At 39.5% G+C, this 22,698-nt stretch overlaps 1 protein-coding gene across 2 annotated transcripts in view; it reads left to right on the top strand.

The window, feature by feature from the left end:
- SLC22A15 (solute carrier family 22 member 15) overlaps window positions 1-22,698 on the top strand; it is a 94,146-nt gene that overhangs the window by 21,280 nt on the left and 50,168 nt on the right. For both annotated transcript variants that reach the window (XR_006356203.1, XM_043999626.1), the window contains exons 3-4: window positions 11,183-11,315; window positions 12,298-12,462. Coding sequence is in view for 1 of the 2 variants with exons in the window: in XM_043999626.1 (XP_043855561.1) it covers window positions 11,183-11,315; window positions 12,298-12,462 (298 nt within the window). In the remaining variant the exon portion in view is untranslated. The remainder of the gene's footprint in view (window positions 1-11,182; window positions 11,316-12,297; window positions 12,463-22,698) is intronic.

Consider the following 22,698-nt stretch of genomic DNA (forward strand, 5'->3'; position numbering starts at 1 on the left):
AACCTGGGTATCGGATGAGAAACTGAGCTCATTTTCTTTTCTTTTTTTCTGCCTTGATTCCATATCGACTGTCTCTGTGGTCTAGCAGAGCTGCTCAGCTTAATCCTCTACAGTCTACATTGTGGTGAGGGATGCAAGCCTTCCAATGTGGTGTGTGACTGGGGAGAAAGAATTAAAAAGCCCATTGGTGATGTGAAAAATTTGCCACATTGTCGGTGTTTGTGAAATTGAAACGACTCTGTTGTCAGAATGGGAGTGAAAAGTATAGGAGAGAACAGAGGACCAGTGGCTAAGCCATCATGAAGCCCCAAGGAATGGGTATCAGTGTAGAATCTTCAAAAGGTTTCTGGATTTAAATGGGTCCTACTCAAGAAAGTGGCAGCTAGGTGGTACAGTGAATAGAGTTCTGGGTCTGGCATCAGGAAGTTTCTTCTTCCTGAGTTCAAATCTGACCTCAAACGCTAGCTGTGTGGCCCTGGACAAGTCACTTAACCCTGTTTGCCTCAGTTTCCTCATCTGTAAGAGGATAAGGAAATGGCAAACCACTCTGGTATCTCTGCCAAGAAAAAGCCAAATAGGGTCATGAAGAATCAGAAAAGACTAAATAGCAACAACAATTCAAGAAAATCATCAAAAGTAGTCATCAAAAAATCAAAACCAGCGGCAGCTAGGTGGTGCTGTGGATAAAGCACTGGCCCTGGAGTCAGGAGGACCTGAGTTCAAATCTGGTCTCAGACCCTTGACACTAGCTGTGTGACCCTGGGCAAGTCACTTAACCCTCTTTGCCTTGCAAAAATAAAATAAAATAAAATAAAATAAAAATTAAAACCACCCTTCCTCACATTGTGTCCATGCCAGATCTTGAACACTTGTTTTCTTAAGGAGTGTTTTAGGAAGGGGCAAAGGAAAAAGGGATGCAGATGTGATTAACTTGATACTGTATGCTGGAGAGACTATAAACTGGCAGACTTGACTATTCTGAAATGAGCTTCTAATAGCCATTGGGGTGAATTTATGTAGCAAATTGCTGTCTGCTGTATTCAAATTATTCCCTGAGCTATGACTCATTCAGAAAGTACCAAGCATCGCTGAGACACACAATTATCATCCTTAATTAATGTTTGCAACCAAAAAAGAGTAAGGTTGGATTCTTTAATATCATTGTGGATAATGTGGAACTGAAATGGACTGATTATTATCTTGAGATTAATATATTTTCCCTAAGCCATACCCCAGGGTCAAAAGAGAGAGTATAAAAACTATTTGAAAAATCCACTGCAATAATTGCTTTGGAAGCTCATTTTTTTTAATGCCTTGCTTCCTTATGCCTGTGTTACTGATTGTAATAGCCTGCACACTTCACCCATTAAGTGGTAATTCAGAATGACAACTACATAGAGATGGAGCAAGTTAGTTAATCACCATGAAACTGTTCCTGAAATACCCTGTCCAATGACTCCCTCATCACAGAAGGCCCCCAATTGCCCAATTTTCTTCTTTAGCAAGATCCTCCCATATGGAGATAGCCTTGCAGGAAGTACAGTGAAGGGTGGAGGGGCCACAATTCAGCCAAGATTTTCTGAATCTTTCTCAATCTTTGCAGCAGAGCCAAGATCCAATACACTAGTGAGAAAGAGTCAGCAGGGAATAGCTCAGAGTTGTGTTTGTGAGAAGCTATTAGTCATACCAGCCCAGCATCCCGAAGACTTAAACAAGCTCTGAGACTGCGTTGTGTTGTTGTCGAATGTGGTACCAATTTGGATTTTATCAGTCACTTCAAAAGCAATATTTTCAAGGCTGTTGCCTTCTAGTTGATAAGGCAGGAGACTGAAAGGTTGAATGGGCAAGGCCATCAGTCGTGTATGTCTTTCCTGGTCTTTACAATCATGCTGTAAAAGTGTAGCCCCTGTAAGGAATTCTGCCACTTTTCTCCCTCTAAGATTGCTGAATTGTATTCAATCTCCAATTTAGTAAAACTGAGGTTCTCCAACACTCTGGCCTTTTAGAAAAGATAGTGGAATAAACCATGCTATTTCTTCTGTTTTTGGTGCAGTTGTTTTTCTATTTTGAGGTTTTTCGTCATTGCTCTGATTTTTCTCTTATAACATGACTAATGCAGAAATATGTTTAATGTTATTATGTATATATATAACCTGTATCAGATTACCTGCTGTCTAGGGGAAGGGGGAGGGAAGGGAGGGAGGGAGAAAAATCTGAAATTGGAAAGCCTGTATCAACAAAAGTTGAGAACTATCTTTACATGTAACAGGAAAAAATATAAAATACTTTATTAAAAAAAAAAAAAGAAAAGATAGTGGCCATTCGGAGGAACCTAGCCATCATTTTCCTACCTGCTGTAGCTAGCTAGACTATTCAAAAGAAGCAACAGTTTGTAGATTACCTATTGCAAATTTCCTTAGCCTAGAGGAGATTCTGCCTGAAATCGAGAAAGTTTATGGACTACTTTTCTAGAGTTCTGTTCATTTCAAATGTTAGGCTGAGCTAAAGACCCAGGAAGGTGAATTTGCTTAAAGAACAAACAAACAACTTAGTGTACATTAAGAAGCTAAATATCAATGAAGTCCGGGTTGTCCAGGGCATATGATATTTTAAGGATCCCTGATGTCAGCCCCTCCTTAATCTAGTAGATGGTTCAGTGAGCCAGAAACACAAAAACCAAGTCATATTCATCACCCTGGGAGCCACACCTCTTTAAAATTCCCAAGGCAAATCCTTTGTCAACATACCTAGTAAACATCACCAGACTCAATTTTATGCCATTCTGTCTTAGCAGGACCTTCTACAAGTAACATGCTCCATAATCCACAGTCATCTCCCCACCAGATGATTCACCAGAGTCATATTTCTCTAGAGATACTTTCCCATCATGTGATATCAGGCAGTCAGCTGGCACAGTGGACAGATTTGGAGTTCAAATCCTGCCTTTGATGCTTACTAGCTATATGACCCTGGGCAAGTCACTTAACCTCTCATTCTTAGTTTTTTCATCTATAAAATGGGGATAATAATTCACAAGGTTGTTGTGGAGATCAAATAAGATTATTTATGTAAAATACTTGGAAAACCTTAAAATGACATGTCATGTACAGAGAATTATCCCTTAAGACCAGTTTAGAATCTTAGTTCTTCTGCTTACTAGCTGAATAACTCAGGGTGGAGGGAAGCTCTTTCATCTCTCTATGCCTGTTTCCCCCTCTTTCAGACTGAGGGGAAAGGCAAAGGTTATCCCTAAGGTCTCTTCCAGTTCTATTCTTCTATGAGTCTTTGTCTTTTCTATTTCTTTTTAACTTGCTGTCATGTTTTGATGGACTTCAATTTAACAAATATTTATTAAATTTTATTGTTGTTCAGTCATTTAAGTTCTGTCTGACTCTTTTTGACCCCATTTGGGCTTTTCTTGCCATTTCCTTCTCTATCTTATTTTGCACATGAGGAAACTGAGGCAAACAGGGCTAAGTGACTTTCCCAGGGTCACGCAGCTAGTAAATGTATGAGACCAGATTTGAAGTCAGAGAGATTAGTCTTCCTGACTGCTGGCCCAGCACTCTATCACTAAGCCACCTAGCTTCCCTAATTTATTAAATATCTACAAGAATATGTGCAAAACATGTTGTTCGACCCAGAGCCAAAAATGAAAACTTGGAGACTTGGTGTGCTGGCGTTCCAAGCACACCTTTAATGAATATACTTGGGTAGGTTGGGTTTGTATCAGTTTGGTTTTAAATGATTTTTAAATTAAATTAAAACATCAGTTTAGGAGGATTCAATTGAATTGTATTTTAAGTGCATCCTTGATTTAAAGATGTTAATGCATATTTCATTTCTAGAAGTTAAGCTCTCTCTCTCTCTCTCTCTCTCTCTCTATATATATATATATATATATATGTATATATATATATATATTTTAGTGAGGCAATTGGGGTTAAGTGACTTGCCCAGGGTCACACAGCTAGTAAGTGTTAAGTGTCTGAGGCTGGATTTGAACTCAGGTACTCCTGACTCCAGGGCCGGTGCTCTATCCACTGCGCCACCTAGCTGCCCCTCTCTATTTTTTTTAATTTTTTTCCATTACATGTAAAGATAGTTCTCAACCTTTGTTTATACAAGCTTTACAATTTCATATTTTTCTCCTTCCCTCCCCTCCCTCCCTCTCCCCTAGACAGCAGGTAATCTGATATAGGTTATACACACACACACACACACACACACACACACACACACACACACAATAACATTAATCCTATTTCTGCATTAGTCATGTTATAAGAGAAAAAAAATCAGAGCAATGATGGAAAACCTCAAAATAGAAAAAAAAACCAACAGCATCAAAAACAAAAGAAATAGTATGGTTCATTTAGCATCTATACTCCACAGTTCTTTTTTTTTTTTCCTGGATTTGGAGATCCTCTTCCATCACGAGTTCCCTGGAACTCTTCTGTGCCATTGCATTGGTGAGAAGAATATAGTCCATCACAGTAGATCAACACTCAATGTTGATGTTACTGTGTACAATGTTCTTCTAGTTCTGCTCATCTCACTCATCATCAGCCCACGCAAGACCCTCCAGGTTTCTCTGAACTCCTCCTGCTCATCGTTTCTTATAGCACAATAGTATTCCATTGTATTCATATACCACAACTTGTCCAGCCATTCCCCAATTGATGGGCACCCCCTCAACCTCCAATTCTTTGCCACCACGTAAAGTAAGCTCTATATTTTAAATACTTGTCTGATGGCTACCCTACAGCAAACTCCCCCAGAAGAGTGCCTGACATGTCCATAAAGTGCTTTGTAATTGAATTGCTCTTTGTGTAAACTCTTGTTGTTGCTATGCCCTCTTTTTACCTTTTAACCCCCTTCTCCATCTCTAAATTATCTAAAGATGTTAGATGACTCTCATGATCCATAGCAATGAGTACTATGGACTAGGCTGCCTTCATGAGGTGACAGTTTCCTTTCTTGATGGTCTTTAAGGGGGTTATAGAGATGGATTCATGCTTCAGGTGGGATTAGATAATCTCTAAAGTTCCTTGAAATTCTAAGATTCCTTGGTCTTGGTAATTTGGGATGGTCCTTCAACAATATAAATCACATTCCATCCATCCATCCTGGCCCATGCTGGGCTATTCTTGTCCATATCTTCCCCCAAATTTGCCTCATTGGATCCAACCAGTGGAAGGTCTTTCATGCTTTTCCTCAACATTGTGTGGGTATTCATGAAACATTCTGACCATCTTTCTGTTGCCCCTCACTTTTGCCCTGTGGCCAACCGATCTCTTCTTTCTTTCTTCAAATCCTTTGGTGATATCCTTGATTCCCATTTTTTTCTTTTCTCCCTCGCTCACGCCCAGCATCTACTTTTCGATTTTCCTCTGTGTGAAGCCCATCCTTAGTCCCTTGGAGGCAGCGGTGTTGTAGGTCTCCCTGCCATGCTGCAAGTTGTTTGGATTCAGAAGATGGGCCTTTGCTCTAATGGGAAGCTTGAGGATAGGAAAATTGCTTTGCAATTTTCCCCAGAGAATCCAACCTCCTTTCCTTCCTTCCTTCTTTCCTTCCTTCTTTCCTCCCTCTCTCCCTTTCCTCCTCCCTCCTTCCTTTTCTTCCCTTCCTTTTCTCCCACCTTTCCTTCCTCCCTCCCCCTCCCCTCTTCTACCTCCCTTTCTCCCTCTCCCTTCCTGCCTTCTTTCCTTCCTTCTTTCCTCCCTCTCTCCCTTTCCTCCTCCCTCCTTCCTTTTCTTCCCTTCCTTTTCTCCCACCTTTCCTTCCTCCCTCCCCCTCCCCTCTTCTACCTCCCTTTCTCCCTCTCCCTTCCTGCCTTCTTTCCTTCATCCTTTCCTTTTTCTTTCTTCCTTCCCTCCTTTCCTTCCTCTCTCCATCCCTCCTTCCTTTCCTTCCTTTTTTCCCCTCCATCTTCCCTCCCTTTCCCTCATCCCCCCTCTCCCCTCACCTCCTCTACTTCCCTTTCTCCCTCCCTCCCTTCCTTCATGAATGTAGCTAGATGGATAACTGGCTTATTACCTAGTCATCTTAGAGCCTGCACCACCAAGAAATGAAGCCATTTGTTCTTGGTAATACAGCTGGTATGTGTGAGGGACAGGACTTGTACTTAGACCTTCTTGACTCCATAGTTGGTAGTACCCACTCTTCAAAATTGCTTCTCTCAGTATTTCTTATATGAAGAAAAAAAAAGACACTCCATATATTCAACATTTTAAAATTCCCCTTTGTTTTAAAATATAATTAAAATATAGAAATATAATTATTGAAAACAAAACAATTAAATTCGTTTCTAGCCAGAAAACGAGTGCCATCCAATATAACTTGGGAGGGAGACGTACTTTCCCACCAACCTTACACTGTGATCAAACTCAGTTTCTAAGAATTTGCTTCGTCACATCCTGTTCTTATTTTCAAGCTGCCTCAAGCCCTATTTGTGTCTGTGGTTTGGTCTGTCTTGATTTATTCTCAGCTGTTTATCAATTAGAGTTCAAATGCTACATTGAATCCTTATTACTTCCTAGAAAAAAACAGTGTCTCAACTGTCAAATCCTTTCAGTCTGATTCTTTTCTAGTAAGAATTACCAGTCTCTGTCCTGCATTCAGCTCTGATCTTGGTCCTGTTAAAGACTCTGACATTCACAACCTGACTAATGTGGAGATATACTGCACGACTGCACATGTATAACTTATATTGAATTGCCTGATTTCTTAGAGAGGGGCGGGGAGGGAAGAAGAAAATTTGGAACACAAAATTTTAAAAAATCAATGTGAAAAAATTTTTACATGTAACTTGGGGAAAATTATAAATAAATAAATATGTTTTTGAAGATTCTGAAAGAAGAACAAGCTAGGGGAAAAGTGTGACCTGGGTTTATTTATTTTAGAGCTAGAACAACCTATTTTGCAGATGAGAAAATTAAGGTCTAGGGAAGTGGTTACTTATCCAAAGTCAAACCAGGGTCTTCTTCCACCAAATCCATTGTTCTTTCCACTCTCCCACTTTGTAGGCAGAGGGCCATAGTGAACACCTCTGGGTGCTTTTGACTTCCCCTAGTGTCTAAATGAAAAATCATCTATCCCACTTCTGTGGGGCTTTACCGGTTGCCAGAGTTTACCTTGCAGCTTTGTGAGGTCAATAGTTGCAGGTATTATCTCCCCAATTTTAGAAATTCATTTCATTTCAGTCTAATTCAGGAAACAGGTTGTGCCCATTATGGACAAAGCACACTGGGTTTTGGTGCTAGTCATAACAAGACAGAAATGAAAAAGCCCTGCCCTCAAGAAGCTTATATTCTATTGAGAGGTACTGACAAGGAAATAGACAAGTGAATACAAGGGAAATTAAGACAGGGAAGCACTCACAAACAGAGGGATTAAGAGAGGCTTCCAATAAGAGGAAGTGCATGCTTTTAGGCCCGGCGATAGTCTGTGCCAAGGACTGAGATGGGAAAATTGAACTCTTGAGTTCAGGAAACAGCAAGTCAATGTGGGTGGAATCTTTCACCTAAAGCAACTCTCAAAAACATCTCAAGGCACAGAGGTGCTTCAATCTGCATAAGTGTTAGGGAGAGGGGCAGCTAGGTGGTGCAGTGGATAAAGCACTGGCCCTGGATTCAGCAGGACTTGAGTTCAAATCTGACCTCAGACACTTGACACTTACTAGCTGTTTGACCCCAAATGGTGTCACAAAGAGTTGGGACACCTCTGTGCCTTGAGATGTTGTTGAAGTACTCTTGTAAGAAGCATGGTTACACAGTGTGAGTTCAGTTCTATAGGAAATAGTTGTTTAGTCATTTTTCAGTTGTGTCCAACTCTTTGTGACCCCATTTGGGGTTTTCTTAGCAAAGATACAGGAGGGGTTTACCATTTTCTTCTCCAGTTCATTTTACAAATGAGGAAAATGAGGCAGACAGGGTTAAGCGACTTGCCCAGGGTCACACACATAGTAAGTGTTTGAGGCCAGATTTGAACTCAGGAAATCTTCCAGATTCCAAGCCTGGCACCCTATACCCTATGGCACCACCTTAGCTTCCCTGTTATTTGCTGTGTGGCCACAGGCAATTTACTGAACCTCTTTGTCTTGCATTCCAATTTTGTCAGAGGGAAGTAACAGTTACAATACTTTTTTTTTAGGCATTTGGGGTTAAGTGACTTGCCCAAGGTCACACAGCTAGTGTCAGCTGTCTAAGACTAGATTTGAACTCAGGTCCTCCTGAATCCAGGGCCAGTGCTCTATCCACTGTGCCACCTAGCTGCCCCAACAGTTACAATACTTAATGCTGTCAATTTGGCAGGGTTGTTGTGAGAACAGCCTCTGCAAACCTTGCTGTAACATGTTGTTCAGCCATTCAGTCATGTCCAGCTCCTTGTGAGCCCATGGACTATACGGTCCATGAGGTCTCCTTGGCAAAGATACTGTACTGGTTTGCCATTTCCTTCTCCAGTGGATTAAGGCAAGCAGAAGTTAAATGGTTTGCCTAGGGTCACACAGTTAACGATGTCTGAGGCTGCATTTGAATTTAGGTCTTGCTGAGTCTGGGCCCAGTACTCTATCCACTGAGCCATCTAGCTGCCCCTTGAAAACCTTATAATGAAATAACAACAAAAAAAAGAAAAGAAAAAAGAAAAAAGGTGAATTTCTTGTATTTTAAAATAGCATGAACATTTTAACTTTAAAAAACAGTTCTCCCTATCTGCTATGCAAAATCATCTAAGCCAAGCCTTTGATTTGAGTCCAGAACTTCCTGACTGGTATTATAGACTGTGAAAATATCTCAGTTTTCTACCATCGACTCTGTCATCCTCCATAGCCTCACTATAATCACTCAGTAGCTTGGGATCAAGGACAAGGAAGCAGGGAGAACTGGGAGTGGGAAGATCAGGAGATGTGGAAAAGGAATAAGTTGTTTTAAGTTTATTAAATTTAAGGAAGTAAAGGTCTTTGGGAATAATAGGGTGTTTTTGTTTTATTATCTTCTTCTTCTTCTTCTTCTTCTTCTTTTTTTTTTTTGCTAGTGTTGGGTCATGGATTATCCACTAGAAAAAACTGATCTGGGTCAGTGCCCTCAGTTTTACAGAAAGGTAAACTGAGGCCTAAAGAGATTAAATGACTTACCCAAGGTCACATAGCTGGCTAGTAGTACCAAGCCTTCCAGCTTTAACATTCTATAATTGGTGAATTTCTTCCCGGGGGCTTCCATCTTGGGGATGGCACCAGCCTAGCCATGCTGCGTTTCCCTTCTGGCTGTGCATCTGACTCTGGACATGCCCACCAGTATTCAGCTGCCTTTTTACCCTGGAACTTCCCTCAGTGCCTGGGGCCTCCTTGCCCTGGAATATCCCTCTGCTTATGCTGGTCCCCTTCTTCCAATTGCAAGTTTCTTCTTGGGGGCCTCTATTTTGGGGATGTGCCTAGATCGTACATGTTTCAGTCTCCTCCTGTCTGTGCTTCTTACTCTCCTGAACTGCCCACAATATCTCCCTGCAGGTACCTTCTTTTCCCCCATTCCCCTTCCACTTCCCCTTTAGAATATAAGTTCCTTGAGGGTAAGAACTGTCTTTCTTTTTACTTGTATTTGTATTCCTAGCCTGGTGCATAATAAGTGCCTAATAAATGCCTATTGCCTTAGTAAATGCCAGTTGCCTTGTATGAAATGTCAGATAAGCAGAAAAGCATAGTGGATAAAGGGACCAGTCTCAGGATCAGAAAGAACTGGGTTCAATTCTTGTGTCTGATACATGTAACTAGGTGGTATAGTAGAGAGAGAGAGAGCGCTGGACTCGGAGTCAGGAAGACCTGAGTTCAAATCCAGCCTCAACACATCCTAGCTGTGTGACCCTGGGCAAGTCACTTAACCTCTATCTGTATTAGTTTCCTTATGTGTAAAATGGAGATAATAATAGCAATAGGCCTTAAAGTGCTATGTACATATTATTGTTGTTTTCGGTTTTGTTATTACCATGATAATTATTTTGTGAACCTGGACCATTAATTTAACCCTATGTTAGTACCCCAGACAAGTTTCTGAAATTTGAGTTAATAGATGATATGCCACTCTGAATTGCTGGAAAGTGTCCTATATGTAAGAAATTGTAGGTCACTCTGGACAACGCCTGCCCCAACCCCCACAATTTCTTTTTCAATGAGCAATAAAACGTGTGGTTTATATTAAGTGACTTTGTGACAGCTATTTCAAAAATACAGGCCTATTCTGGTTGGAGATTGCCAAAAGTCTGACTTCCAAAAATCTGATCTCTACAAAAGTGTCTGAGGGCTTCAAATCTTGTTGCCCTTCTTTCTGAATTATGACTGCACAAAGTTCAGAGAAAAACCAGGACTGCACAAATGATCATGGCATCCTGACTGCCCCTCTCTCTAGAAGGAAGTAAGGAAATAGCACATATTAAGTGCCTACTGTGTGCTAGGCACTGTCCTAAGTGAGATACTACAAGCCACAGAAAACACAGGGAGAGAATGCTTGCTGAGCTTGAGCCAAATGGAGAGAACTCAATTGGGAAAATAGAAGCTTTCAAAAGGAAAGGGTCAACTTTCTCGACTAATTTGGCTGCCTTCAGGAAGGGCGACGGGAGGAATTCAACTCTCTGCTCCCCCATGAGAGACTGCTTTCCCAGTTCTTTAGATAATGATGGCTCTCTGAGAATAGGGATTTATCTCTCCCCTTTTAATTTTTTATGCTCCAAAAGTAGATGAATTCTGTAAAAGCCATGAGCATACTGGAGAAATGGGCCAAGCATGTTATATGGGACTGAGTGACTAGGAAATTCTTATAATAGCATTAGAAGAAGAATTTTCAGTGTTTTGTTGACTAAGCCTTGAATAGCATCTGAGATGGACTCATTACACTGTAGTCTGGATAAGAGTGGGGCAAATAGGGGGCAGCTAGGTGGCACAGTGGATAAAACACTGGCTTTGGATTCAGGAGGACCTGAGTTCAAATCCAGCCTCAGCCATTTGACACTTAACTAGCTGTGTGACCCTGGGCGAGTCACTTAACCCTCATTGCCCTGCCCCCCCCAAAAAAAAAAGTGCGTCATGTAGTGTGGTGAACAAGCTATCTTTGTACATGCAGCCTTTTAATGACTGATTCAATGCAACCATCTTTTCCTTGGCCTAAAGGCCTCTTTTTTCCCCTTCTTTTAGTGGTTCTTAATTGCCAGCAAGTCATACAAAGTGAGTGTAGCCAGCTCATTTTTCTTCAGTGGTGTGTTTGTGGGAGTGATATCATTTGGCCAACTTTCGGATCGTTTGGGGAGGAAAAGGGTCTATCTAACAGGTAAGTTATTGATAAAGTCCAAGTTTCATGGCAAATCCTATGTTGCTTTTTCATGGTCCCGCTTGCATGGTCTAGAAATGACTGTATAGAAAGTATCAGATTTTCTATCCATTGTGTCTGACAAGCAAACTACAAGTAGGCCTGATTTCTGCCAGGTCTTTATAGTTTGACTTGCCAAGTCCAAATATCTTAATTTTCAGCATTACCTTTGCCTACTCTCTGAATTCTAGTCTGAAGATCTCATAGAATCCGAGTTGCATCATGTCTCTTATTTTACACATGAAGAAACTGACGTTCAAGAAAGGTGAAATGACTTTCCCAAATGAGTTTCTCATGGGGTCAGTAGAATAATGAGATACTCTGCATTTATCCTTCATCTGGATTTTCCTTCTGTGTCGTTTGCCTCTCTCTAAATAAGAACTCTGCCAAGTTTTCTTGCTATGGGGAACACGACTGTGCCTTGTTGCCAGTGGAATAAATTATCCAACTTTTTAAGTTATAAAGTATTCAATATTTTAAATTATACTCACCAGAATTCCAAAATCATAGAATTCAGAACTGGAGAGTACCATAGAGATCACCTACTCTAAACACCCCATTTTATAGATGAGGCAACTGAGACTCAAAAGGAATAAAGTGATTCCCTTGAGATATGCAGGTGGTAAGCAAAAGTAAAGATTGGGACCCAGTTATCCTGATTTCAAATCTAGCACTCTCTCCATTATAACAGACTCATGCTAGTCTGGTATAGATAATTCAGAATTCACTGCTACCTTACAGTTAAAATTTAAGTTTTTGTTCTTCCCAGGAGCATTTTCTTAGTAACTGTGTGATAAGGATATAACTTAAAAGACTGTAGCTTAAGAACATTCATATTATCAAGGGCTTTCTTCATAAAGTGGCAGATAAAATAAATGATTATCATCAAATATTGTTTTGCTGTACCTTTGAGTGACTCAGTATTATCTCTTGCTTTTTTTAGGTTTTGCCCTTGACATCCTGTTTGCCATTGCAAATGGATTTTCCCCTTCATATGAGTTATTTGCCATATCGCGATTCCTAGTGGGAATGATGAATGGAGGGATGTCGTTGGTGTCCTTTGTGTTGTTGAATGAATGTCTGGGCACTGCCTACTGGGCACTAGCAGGTAACCCTTTAGAGTCATTTATAAACAAGATAGATCTGGGTAGACGATATTAAGGACACCAAGAGAAAGAACTGGTTTAACTCCAAAGTCTTTGAAACTCAAGTTCAAGTATGAGGATTTGAACACAGTGTTGTGGAAACTACACTGACCTATCTGATGAAACTCCCAAGTTTCAATCCTGGCTCTTTCTCACTTATGATAATGGACAGGTCAGTTGACTTCTCTGGGGCTCACTTTGCTCATCTTTAAGAAGAGTGGGTTGAGGGTGCAGCTAGGTGGCACAGTGGACTAAGTACCAGCCCTGGATTCAGGAGGACCTGAGTTCAAATCCGGCCTCAGACACTTGACACTTACTAGCTGTGTGACTCTGGGCAAGTCACTTAACCCTCATTGCCCCGCAAAAAAAAAAAAAAGAAAAGAAAAAAAAAGGTGGGTTGAATCAGATGATCTCAGAGGATCCTTAAAGCTCTGGGAGTCTGAGTGTTGTCTAATAGTTTCCCTTTACTGAATTTATTTTGAGTTTTTATCTGTTTATGTGACCTTGGACAGGTAAACTTATTAACGTGACCTAGAATCACAGAAGACCAGGTTTGGAAGAGACCTTAGGAATCACTGAATCCAGCCCCTAAATTTGTTGTTTTTCAATGAACTTTGTTGATGTTTCTACTTACAGTCAATTTCAAATGCAGGTCCCTCCAGGTTGAACCTTTTCTTAGGACAAATCAGTCAGCAGGCATTAAGCAACGGTTCTGTGCCAGGCACTAGGCTAGCCCCCAGGGAGGAATGAACCAGTCCCTGCTCCCAAGGAGCAAGTTCTATCAAAGGAAAAAAATCACACAAAATAGATGAGACAGTGAAGGCTTCTGACAGTGTAAACAATATTCTTTTCTAAGAGTCCTCCACTTCTCTACCACGGGGGAAGAGGGACATTTTGTTATTTGTCCTCCCAAGATTGTTGTTGTTTTTTCATGAATTCAACTTCTTCTAGTTCAGTTTCTTCTTTCACTTCAATTATAGAAGTCATTGTGTACATTGGCTATATTTAGAGGTAGGTAGGTGGGGTAGGGACCTGGAGTCAGGAAGACCTGAGTTTTTAAAACTGGGCCCATATCATTATGAATTATATGACCGTAGGCAAGTATTTTAACATCTGTTTGCCTCAGTTTCCTCATATGTGAAATGAGGTTAATCATAGCGTCTCTCTCTAAGGGTTTCTGTGAGGATCAAATGAGGTAATATTTATTTGTAAAGCACTTAACACAGTGCGTGGCACATAGTAGTCACTGTATAAATGCTGTTATTGTCATAATTATTTTATCTTTCTCATAGTTCTATATATTCACTCCATATCAGTTCATATAGACCTTCCCATTTTTCTCTAAATTCCTTATATTCATTTTTAGAACAAAATAATACTCTATAACATCCATAGTTTTTTCAACCTTTCCTCAGTTAATGGGCGTCTACTTCATTTTCATTTCTTCTCTACTCCTCAAAAGTGCTTCTATTAATATTAGGCTGTATAGTGGAACTTTGTTTCTATCTTTGACTTCCCTGGGGCATGTGCTCAGTTAGTGAGAGTGCTGGATAAAAGGGTATGGACATTTTGATCACTTTTTTCCCCATAAGGCCAAATTGTTTTCCAGAATGATCTGCATCTCCATTAACTATGCATTAGTCTGCCTTTCTTGTTAGTTCTCCTCTAAAGCTAACTATTCCCATATTTTGTTACCTTTCCCAATATGCATAATGGGAGGTGAAATCTCAGAGCTGTTTTACTTTGCTGTTAGTGATTTGGACCATATGCTCACTTAGAGTTTTCAATGCTTTTTTTGAATTTTGTTGACTTATATTCTGTGACCTATTGGGGAATAGCCCTTGGTCTTATATATTTGTGTCAATTCCCTCTATATTTTGGATATAAGACTTATAAGTGACACTGGTTACAAATATTTTTCCTACTTTAACGGTTTTATCCTTATTCTACCTCATTGATTTTATTTGTACAAAAGGTGTAGAATTTTATGAATTTTATGAAATCATAATTATTTTTTACGATCTCCCTCTCTTGTCAAGAACTCCACCCCCAAATACCTCCAGCATAATTTTTTAAAGTATTTTATCTTCATCCTGTGTATTTTTTTAAGGTATGGCATTTAATTTTTTTTTTTTTTTGGTGGGGCAGTGAGGGTTAAGTGACTTACTTGCCCAAGGTCACACAGCTAGTAAGTGTCAAGTATCTGAGGCCGAATTTGAACTCAGGTCCTCCTGAATCCAGGGCTGGTGCTTTATCCACTGCTCCACTTAGCTGCTCCTGGCATTTTAATATTTAAACCACATATCCATTTTGAGAATATTGTAGTATATAGTCTGAGCTATTAGTCTAAACTTAGTTTCTGCCAAAATCCTTTCCAGTTTTCCCTGTAGATTTTGCAAGGCGGGGCTTGGTGAGGGTGGGGGGAATACTTTCCCTTACAGACTTAGGTTTTGCGTTTATTCAACACTGAGCTCTAGTTTTCATTTATTTCTTTTTCTTATTTATCTAGTCATTTTTCACTCATCTACCTTTTGAGAGCCTAGGGGGAAGAAATGAATTCAAGACCTATGATTTCATTGAATAGGGCAGTAACCAATAAGGAAATACCCTCTATCAATGCAGATATGCAGCTGCTCTGCAATTTATAGTCTTAAAAAATTACCCAGGAAGACCAAGAATAAGTAGCTTGTTCAGGAAGATACACTAAAGAGGTAGGACTTGAATTCAAGTCTTTCTAACTCTCTGTCCACTATGACTTACACATTTTCTAATTATTTCCCTCAATTTTAGACTTTTATTCTTCCAAACAATTTATTCTAAAAATTATCACCTCAGCTATTTGATTGATCTAGCACTAAATTTGTATATTAATTAATGGGAATTTTTCTATTATAGAATGTGGCCCACCTGCTAAATCTGAGTGTGAGTAAATACAAGACTATATAAGGGATGAATGAGTAGATAATATACTGATTTACTCCTTCATTACTATTGAACTTATCTCTTTTGAGCCCCATATCAACCCTGTGAAGCAGGTGCCATAGGTATTTATTATCCCCATTTTATAATTGAGGAACTGAGGCCCAGGAAGGTTAAATACCGTAAGTATTTATTTTGCCCATTTTGTAGATGAGGAAACTGAAGTCCAGAGAGAGGCTAAGTGACTTGCCCATCGTCACATAGTTAGGAAGTATCAGAAATTGGATGTGAACCCACACCTTCTTGATTCCATGCCCAGCACTTTGTCTACTATACCACCCTAAGGAGATGGGTGGGAAAGGAGGGGCTTTGACAGAAACTGATCCCTGTTCTTCCTGTGGTCCAGATAAATTAGCTGTCAGAGCCGAGGGGAGAAATAAATTGAGATCAATACGTATGGTTATTAGAGATGGGCTGTTGAGCAAACTGGAGATCAGCTCTAACTTCCCTGGCCATGCCTCCTGGTCTTTTCTGCCTTCATAAAGAAATGAATTTTGGATCTGCTGAAGGGATGAGTGACCTTCCAAACCCTCTGTTGGCTTGGGCTGCTTTACCCATGCCAACTCGTGAGTTAGAACTGGCAAGAGAAGTGTAGTTTAATCTTCCACTTGGAAACAGAAAAACAAAACAAACCATTTTTTCCCCAAAAGCAATCAATCAAACATTTATCACATACCTACATTACCTGCTACTATGCTAGGCACTGGTAATGTACTCCCTTCCCATCTTTTCAGAGGTAGGGGGGTATGGGTGTGAAAAATTGAATATATCTGTACTGAAATGTTAGTTAGTTTTGTTGAGTTGCTTTTTATTTCTCACTTGTTATTCTTTGTTCCAAGGGGTGGATCTCATGGTAGAGGAGAGAAGATGGATATATTAAAAATTAAATCTATATAAAAAAGTAAAGGTGGTGGGGCAGCTAGGTGGCGCAGTGGATAGAGCACCGGCCCTGGATTCAGGAGGACCTGAGTTCAAATCCGGCCTCGGACACTTAACACTTACTAGCTGTGTGACCCTGGGCAAGTCACTTAACCCCCATTGCCCTGCAAAAAAAAAAAAAAAAAGTAAAGGTGGATAATTAAAAAAAACAACCCAGTATAGGGGGCAACTAGGTGGCGCAGTGGATAAAGCACCGGCCCTGGATTCAGGAGGACCTGAGTTCAAATCCGGCTTCAGACACTTGACACTTACTAGCTGTGTGACCCTGGGCAAGTCACTTAACCCCCATTGCCCTGCAATCAATCAATCAATCAATCAATCAATGAAAATTTTAAAATCCAGTATAAAGAACATTTTAAAATGTATTTTCCAGTTGCTGCAGTATAATCTAGCGTGGTTTACAAAGAAATTAGCAACAGCCTTGTTTCTACTATTCAATTTAACTAGAGAAGACCCACTAGATGAGTTTTCAATCACCACTAAAATCTTAAACATCAAAAATTCAATTAAGAATTTTCTGTATTTTTCATGAGCTTGTCACTTTCCTACAAAAATTGCAGTTTTCCACATCGGATTTATTAATGAACTTAATTCGGTTTTGTTTGTTTAATCTTTTGCAAAAGGTCAGTGAGAAATCACTCAGTCCCACTCAATTTGTGGTGGCCCGTTCCTATCAAATTTACACGAGTCGGTCAGTAAACGAGGCGTCCTGATTTGTATCCTTATTGGTCACCGGAATTGTTAAAAAGACATAAAACGATTCCTATTTAAGCACTAGAACTCCCTCTCCTTCCCTCACCCTATCCCTCAATTCATCCTTGAATCTGTTCACATCAGGTAATTACAAGTTTGGTAGATGGGGAGCTGGCAAATTAGGAGGTGAAAACAGAGATAAGTTATAGGATACCTTTCAGAGAAGGCTAAAAGAACTGTGGTGACTCTGCTGTTGGAAACATAGTCTAGAAGAAAGAGGCCTCTGGAGTGAAGGGACCTGGGTTCAAATCCTGACTCTGACACTCACTACCTGTGTGACCATAGCCAAGGCGCTCACCCTCCCTGGGCCTCATTTTCCTCATTTTGTAAATAAGTGAGGTAGACTAGATGGTCTCTGAGGCCCCTCCCAGCACCAGAGCCATAATCTGAGAATCCACTAATTAGGGATACAACAACTTTATCTTCTATTGTCAAGAACTGGAGAGGTGCTAAGAGGAGGTGAGCCTGAAGAGGCTTTTCCTTTGTGCTGTAGGAGTATGGAATTTGGCAGTCATTGCATATGCCTTGGGATGTGCTAAAAGAAGGAATGTCAGGGATAATCATTCTGTCATCAGTGAATTGTTTTCACTAGAGAAAGAGAGAGAGAGAGAGAGAGAGAGAGAGAGAGAGAGAGAGAGAAAGAGAGAGAGGAGGTATATAGCTATTGATAGATGGATAGATAGATGTATATAGCTATAGAGATAGATAGATAGACACATACATATGGACAGAAAACTATAAATAGATGGATGGATGGATGATAGGTGGACGGATAGTTGGATGGATGACAGATAAATAGATAGTTTGATTGATTTTGTTTTTTGCTTTGGGCCTCTGATTCATTAGTATGGGGAATTTGTGGTGTGGAAACTCCCTCCACATATACAAATCAACAGCTTGGCTTAGAGAATTGAATGGGGCACTGAGAAGTTAGGTAATTATTTCATGAGAACACAACTAGTTTTATTCAGAGGCAAGACTTGAACATACATCTCCCTGACTCCAAGGTTTATAGGTCATTAGCCTAGAGTTGAACAAGACCTCAGAGGCCATCCAGTTGAACCCCTGCTATTTTACAGATGAGGCCATTGAAACCCAAGGAGGCTGAGTGACTTGTCCAGTGTTACATAGGTGGTAAATATTAAAAGAGGGATTTGAAGTTAGGGCCTCTGATTTGATTCGAGAGTCAGCATTCTTTTTTTCTTTTTTTTTTTTTCTTTTAGTGGGGCAATTGGGGTTAAGTGACTTGCCCAGGGTCACACAGCTAGTAAGTGTTAAGTGTCTGAGGCCAGATTTGAACTCAGGTACTCCTGACTCCAGGGCCGGTGCTCTATCCACTGCGCCACCTAGCTGCCCTAGAGTCAGCATTCTTTCCACTATGTCATGCTATCTATCACTATCAAAATAAAAATAAGAATTCTTTTCTGGTTGACCCAGAATGTTCTACTGGCTCATGAAAATTACATAAACTTTCCATTTTAGGGTATTTTGTCTTTTCTTTGGTACTTCAAGATATGCACTTTGTCCCCCTTTTTGTTTTCCCTTCTTCAGTGCTTCAAAATATTCAGTTTTTTTCAGTATTATTATCACTAAAACAGCTCATAACACTTCTTTGTATAAATTGCTATAAATAAAAAAACATCTTTCCTTGGCAGCCATCCTTTGGGGACTTTTGAGCATCTCAGAACACAGCTAGGCTGACGGTCAGAATGGAGACATGTAGTTTCTCATGGGATAGCTTTTAAAAGCATAGCTTTCAAAGGAAAAAAGAAAAGAATGTATTTCTGGCTGACCAATAGCATTTATGATCCTGCCTTCTTGCCCGGGAGCAAGTAGAGTGGAGATTAGAGGAAGCCAAGCTGATTAGTTGATGCATAGTAGCAGTAATAAGGATTAAATTGATGGATTTTCCACAAGGACTACATGAATCCCTAGAATAAATGACACAAGAAATTTTAAAAAATGAAACAGATTCTCTGAAGGAAAGAATTAAAATAAGAAGAAGTACTTTAGAAGATAAAGCAGTAAACCTTACCTAAAATATGGGTTTCCTATAAATTAGAATAGACCAAGGAGAAACAAATGACTTTATGAGATGGCAAGAAATATTAGGACAAAATCAAAAGATTGAAATGTAGAAGAAAATATCTGATGTCAACTGACTTGGATAATAGGTCAAGGAAAGACAATTTAAGTATCATTCAACTACCTAGAAACTATGATTTTTTCAAAAAAGTCAAAGAATGTATTTCAAGAGATCATAAATGAAAACTTGCCAAATCTATTAGAGCTATAGGGCAAAGTAAATCTAGACAGAATCCACTGATCACCTCTTGAAAGAATCCCACAAGGAAGTCCTTGGGATGTCATAGGTAAAAACGAAAGCTCCTACATCAAAAAATGAACTGCAAATATTCAGAAGGAAGCATCTCAAGTACTACAGCCAGGATGACACAAGACAAGGTACTTTGATTTTAAATGAGAAGAGGTCTTGGAATCATATTCCAAAAGTCAAAAGATATAGCCTTACAACCACAAATTACTTCCCTTGCAGAGCTGAGTGTTATATATTACAGATTTTTTAAATGGACCTTTATTGTAATAAAGGAAGAATTTCTGATAAAAGAAAAGAGCTGAGTATGAATTTGGAAATATAGCACATGATTCCAGAGAAATCTAGGAAGGTAAATTTACTTGACCAGTTGGAAGGAGCTGTATAATGATATACTTCTAACACTCTAAAAGGGAGAGAAGAAACAAGTGTCTCTTCAGAACATTAATATCTTCAAAGTGTATTAAGGGAGTTAAATAAGAAAAATGAGAGGTGCTGGGAGTGGGGGTACAGGGAAAATTGGTCCTTTTCTGAAGAGTTAAAGAGGGGAAAGAGAAAGGAAGGTAAAAAAGAATATACTAGTATAGAAATGAGGAAGATGGGAGTGGCACTTGCTGTTTTTTACAATTGAGGTGCATGAGAAGGATATACAAACATGGAAAAAGAAGACTATGGACCACATGTAATACATTTTGATGTCAGAATATATCAAATTCAACCTGGTTGAGGGGTGGGGTGATTAAGAAGGAGAATAATACCAAAAAGGGAATGGGTACAAGAAAATTAAAACTTTCTGCTCCTGAAGAAGGATTAGAAGGGGGAAAAAAGAAGGAAAGAAAAGGGAAGGAATTGAGAAGGGTGGAAAAAGAAGGGAGATATTTTTGGGTGTGGGGCTTAGATCTCCTCTTAAATAACTGGAGAATGGAGGAATAAATTTTGGTATACAAATGGAATGGAATGCTCCTTTAATGTAAGAAACAATCAAAGAAATAATTTTAGAGGATTCTAGGTAGTGTGAATTAATGAAGAATGAAGTTAGCAGAACTACAAGACTGCATTGAACAGGACAGAGGCATTCAAAAGAAATTCAGCTTTTTAATATTTAACTATGTTTGACCATGTCTTCAGAGGACCTCTGATAAAGCATGTTACCCTCCTATTGACAGGGTGGTGATGGACACAAGATGAAGGGAAAGGCATGCATTTTGGGGCATGATCACCATGTAAATTCATTTTGTTAGACTGTGTTTAGTTATTACAATTTTTTTTCTTTTTTCTCTCAGTTTTAAATTGGGGAAGAGGAGGGGGGAAGTGCACAAGGTTAGAATAGTGATAAAACAGAACCATTATAACATTTTACAAGCATACAGAAGACAAAAAGAAGTTCCGATGGACACACAGATAAACAGAAGAGTTCTGATAACATAGAATTGATCATATGCTTTTTTAAAAAGCAGGTGGTATGAAATATAGGTTTCCTATTTTATATATCTACAACTATTATTCTTTCTTAGTGTTTAAGTTCAAAATAAAAATAAATATTAAAAAAAAACATTTGGCTGCTGCCGAGGGAGCATATTTCAGTGATTCTATAACCAGGCTCAAGACCTTGAGTATCAACTTTGCTGTCTTTTACCCCCAGGATCTACTTAGTTTCAGATATTTTCCATCCTATGCCTGCCATCTGTCTTGTATCTCCCTTCTGCTTTCTGCTCCTACCACCACCACCCTAAATTGGGTCATAATTACCTTTCATCCGATTTACTTTAATAACCCCCTCCTGGGTCCTCCACTTTTCATTCTGTTGCCCTTTCCACTGTACCCTTCATATGATTGCCAAAGTCATCTTTCTAATGCATAGATAGGATCATTTCACTCCTCCTCTCATTCTCTCAGTGACTTGTCATAGCCCCTAGAATAAAATATTAATTATTTATTGTGGCATTCAAGGCCATTTGTAATTTTTTTCTGTGATAACTTTCCAACCTTAATAAACACTCTTCCTTTTCAATTAGTACATCAAAGCATATATTAGGCCCTTATTGTGTTCCAACCACTGTGCTAAATTCTGGGGATTTAAAAAAACAAAGGTGAAAATGAGCCTTACCCTCAAGGAATTCACATCCCAAAAGGAAAAATGACATGCAAATAACTAGTTGCATATAAGATATGTAGAGCATAGATGTGAGGTAATTACCGAAAGAAAGGCATTAACATCTGTTGGGAGGAAGAAAGCAGTGGTGAGAGACTAGAAAAGGCCTTTTGGAGTAGATTGGATTTGAACTGAGTCTTGAAGGAAGCCAGAGTAGCTAGGAGTGGGTGGAGAGGAGGGAGAACATTCTTCACTTGGGGAACAGCCAGTGAAAATTCCATGGAGAGAAAGAGTGTCCTGTACTAGAAATAGCAAATAGGGGGCAGCTAGGTGGCACAGTGGATAGAGCACTGGCCCTGGAGTCAGGAGGACCTGAGTTCAAATCCAGCCTCAGACATTTAACATGTACTAGCTGTGTGACCCTGGGCAAGTCACTTAACCCTGATTGCCTCACCAAAGAAAGAAAGAAAGAAAGAAAGAAAGAAAGAAAGAAAGAAAGAAAGAAAGAAAGAAAGAAAGAAAGAAAGAAAGAAATAGCAAATAGGCCTGTGTGTAGCTACAACATAGCATGTGTGTGGAGAGGAGTAACATCTAAAGAAGACTGGAAAGGGAGGAAGGAACCAGGTTATGTAGAGCTTTAAATGCTGAGCAGAGGACTTTATATTTAATCCTAGCACTAATAGGGAGCCACTGGTATTTATTGAGTAGTGGGGTGACAGGGCCAGGCCTGTGCTTTAAGAAGATCACTCTGGCAGAACTGAGTAGAGGATATACTGGAGTGGGAAGAGGCTTAAGGCTATTCAAATAGTGTAAGCAAGATGTGATTATTAAATAAACTTGGAAAAAGTAATTGCTCATATTTCTCTGTATTAAATTCCTTAATCTCCTATGGGGAACTGTATGTTTAAATGAATGAAGATATGCTTTATTAACAAATGATCAATAATAAACCAGATAATCATTTATAATATTTTGGCTGTCATCTCAAATCTTCAATATGACAGCATATTTCTTTTCTTCACTTTTAGAAACGTGATTTTGCCATTCAATCCACTATAGATATTAATTAAAATCCCTCAGGAATCTCCTTCATGTTTCTCAAGA

This window comes from Dromiciops gliroides, chromosome 4 (assembly GCF_019393635.1).
Source record: "Dromiciops gliroides isolate mDroGli1 chromosome 4, mDroGli1.pri, whole genome shotgun sequence".
In the NCBI taxonomy this organism is placed as follows: domain Eukaryota; kingdom Metazoa; phylum Chordata; class Mammalia; order Microbiotheria; family Microbiotheriidae; genus Dromiciops; species Dromiciops gliroides.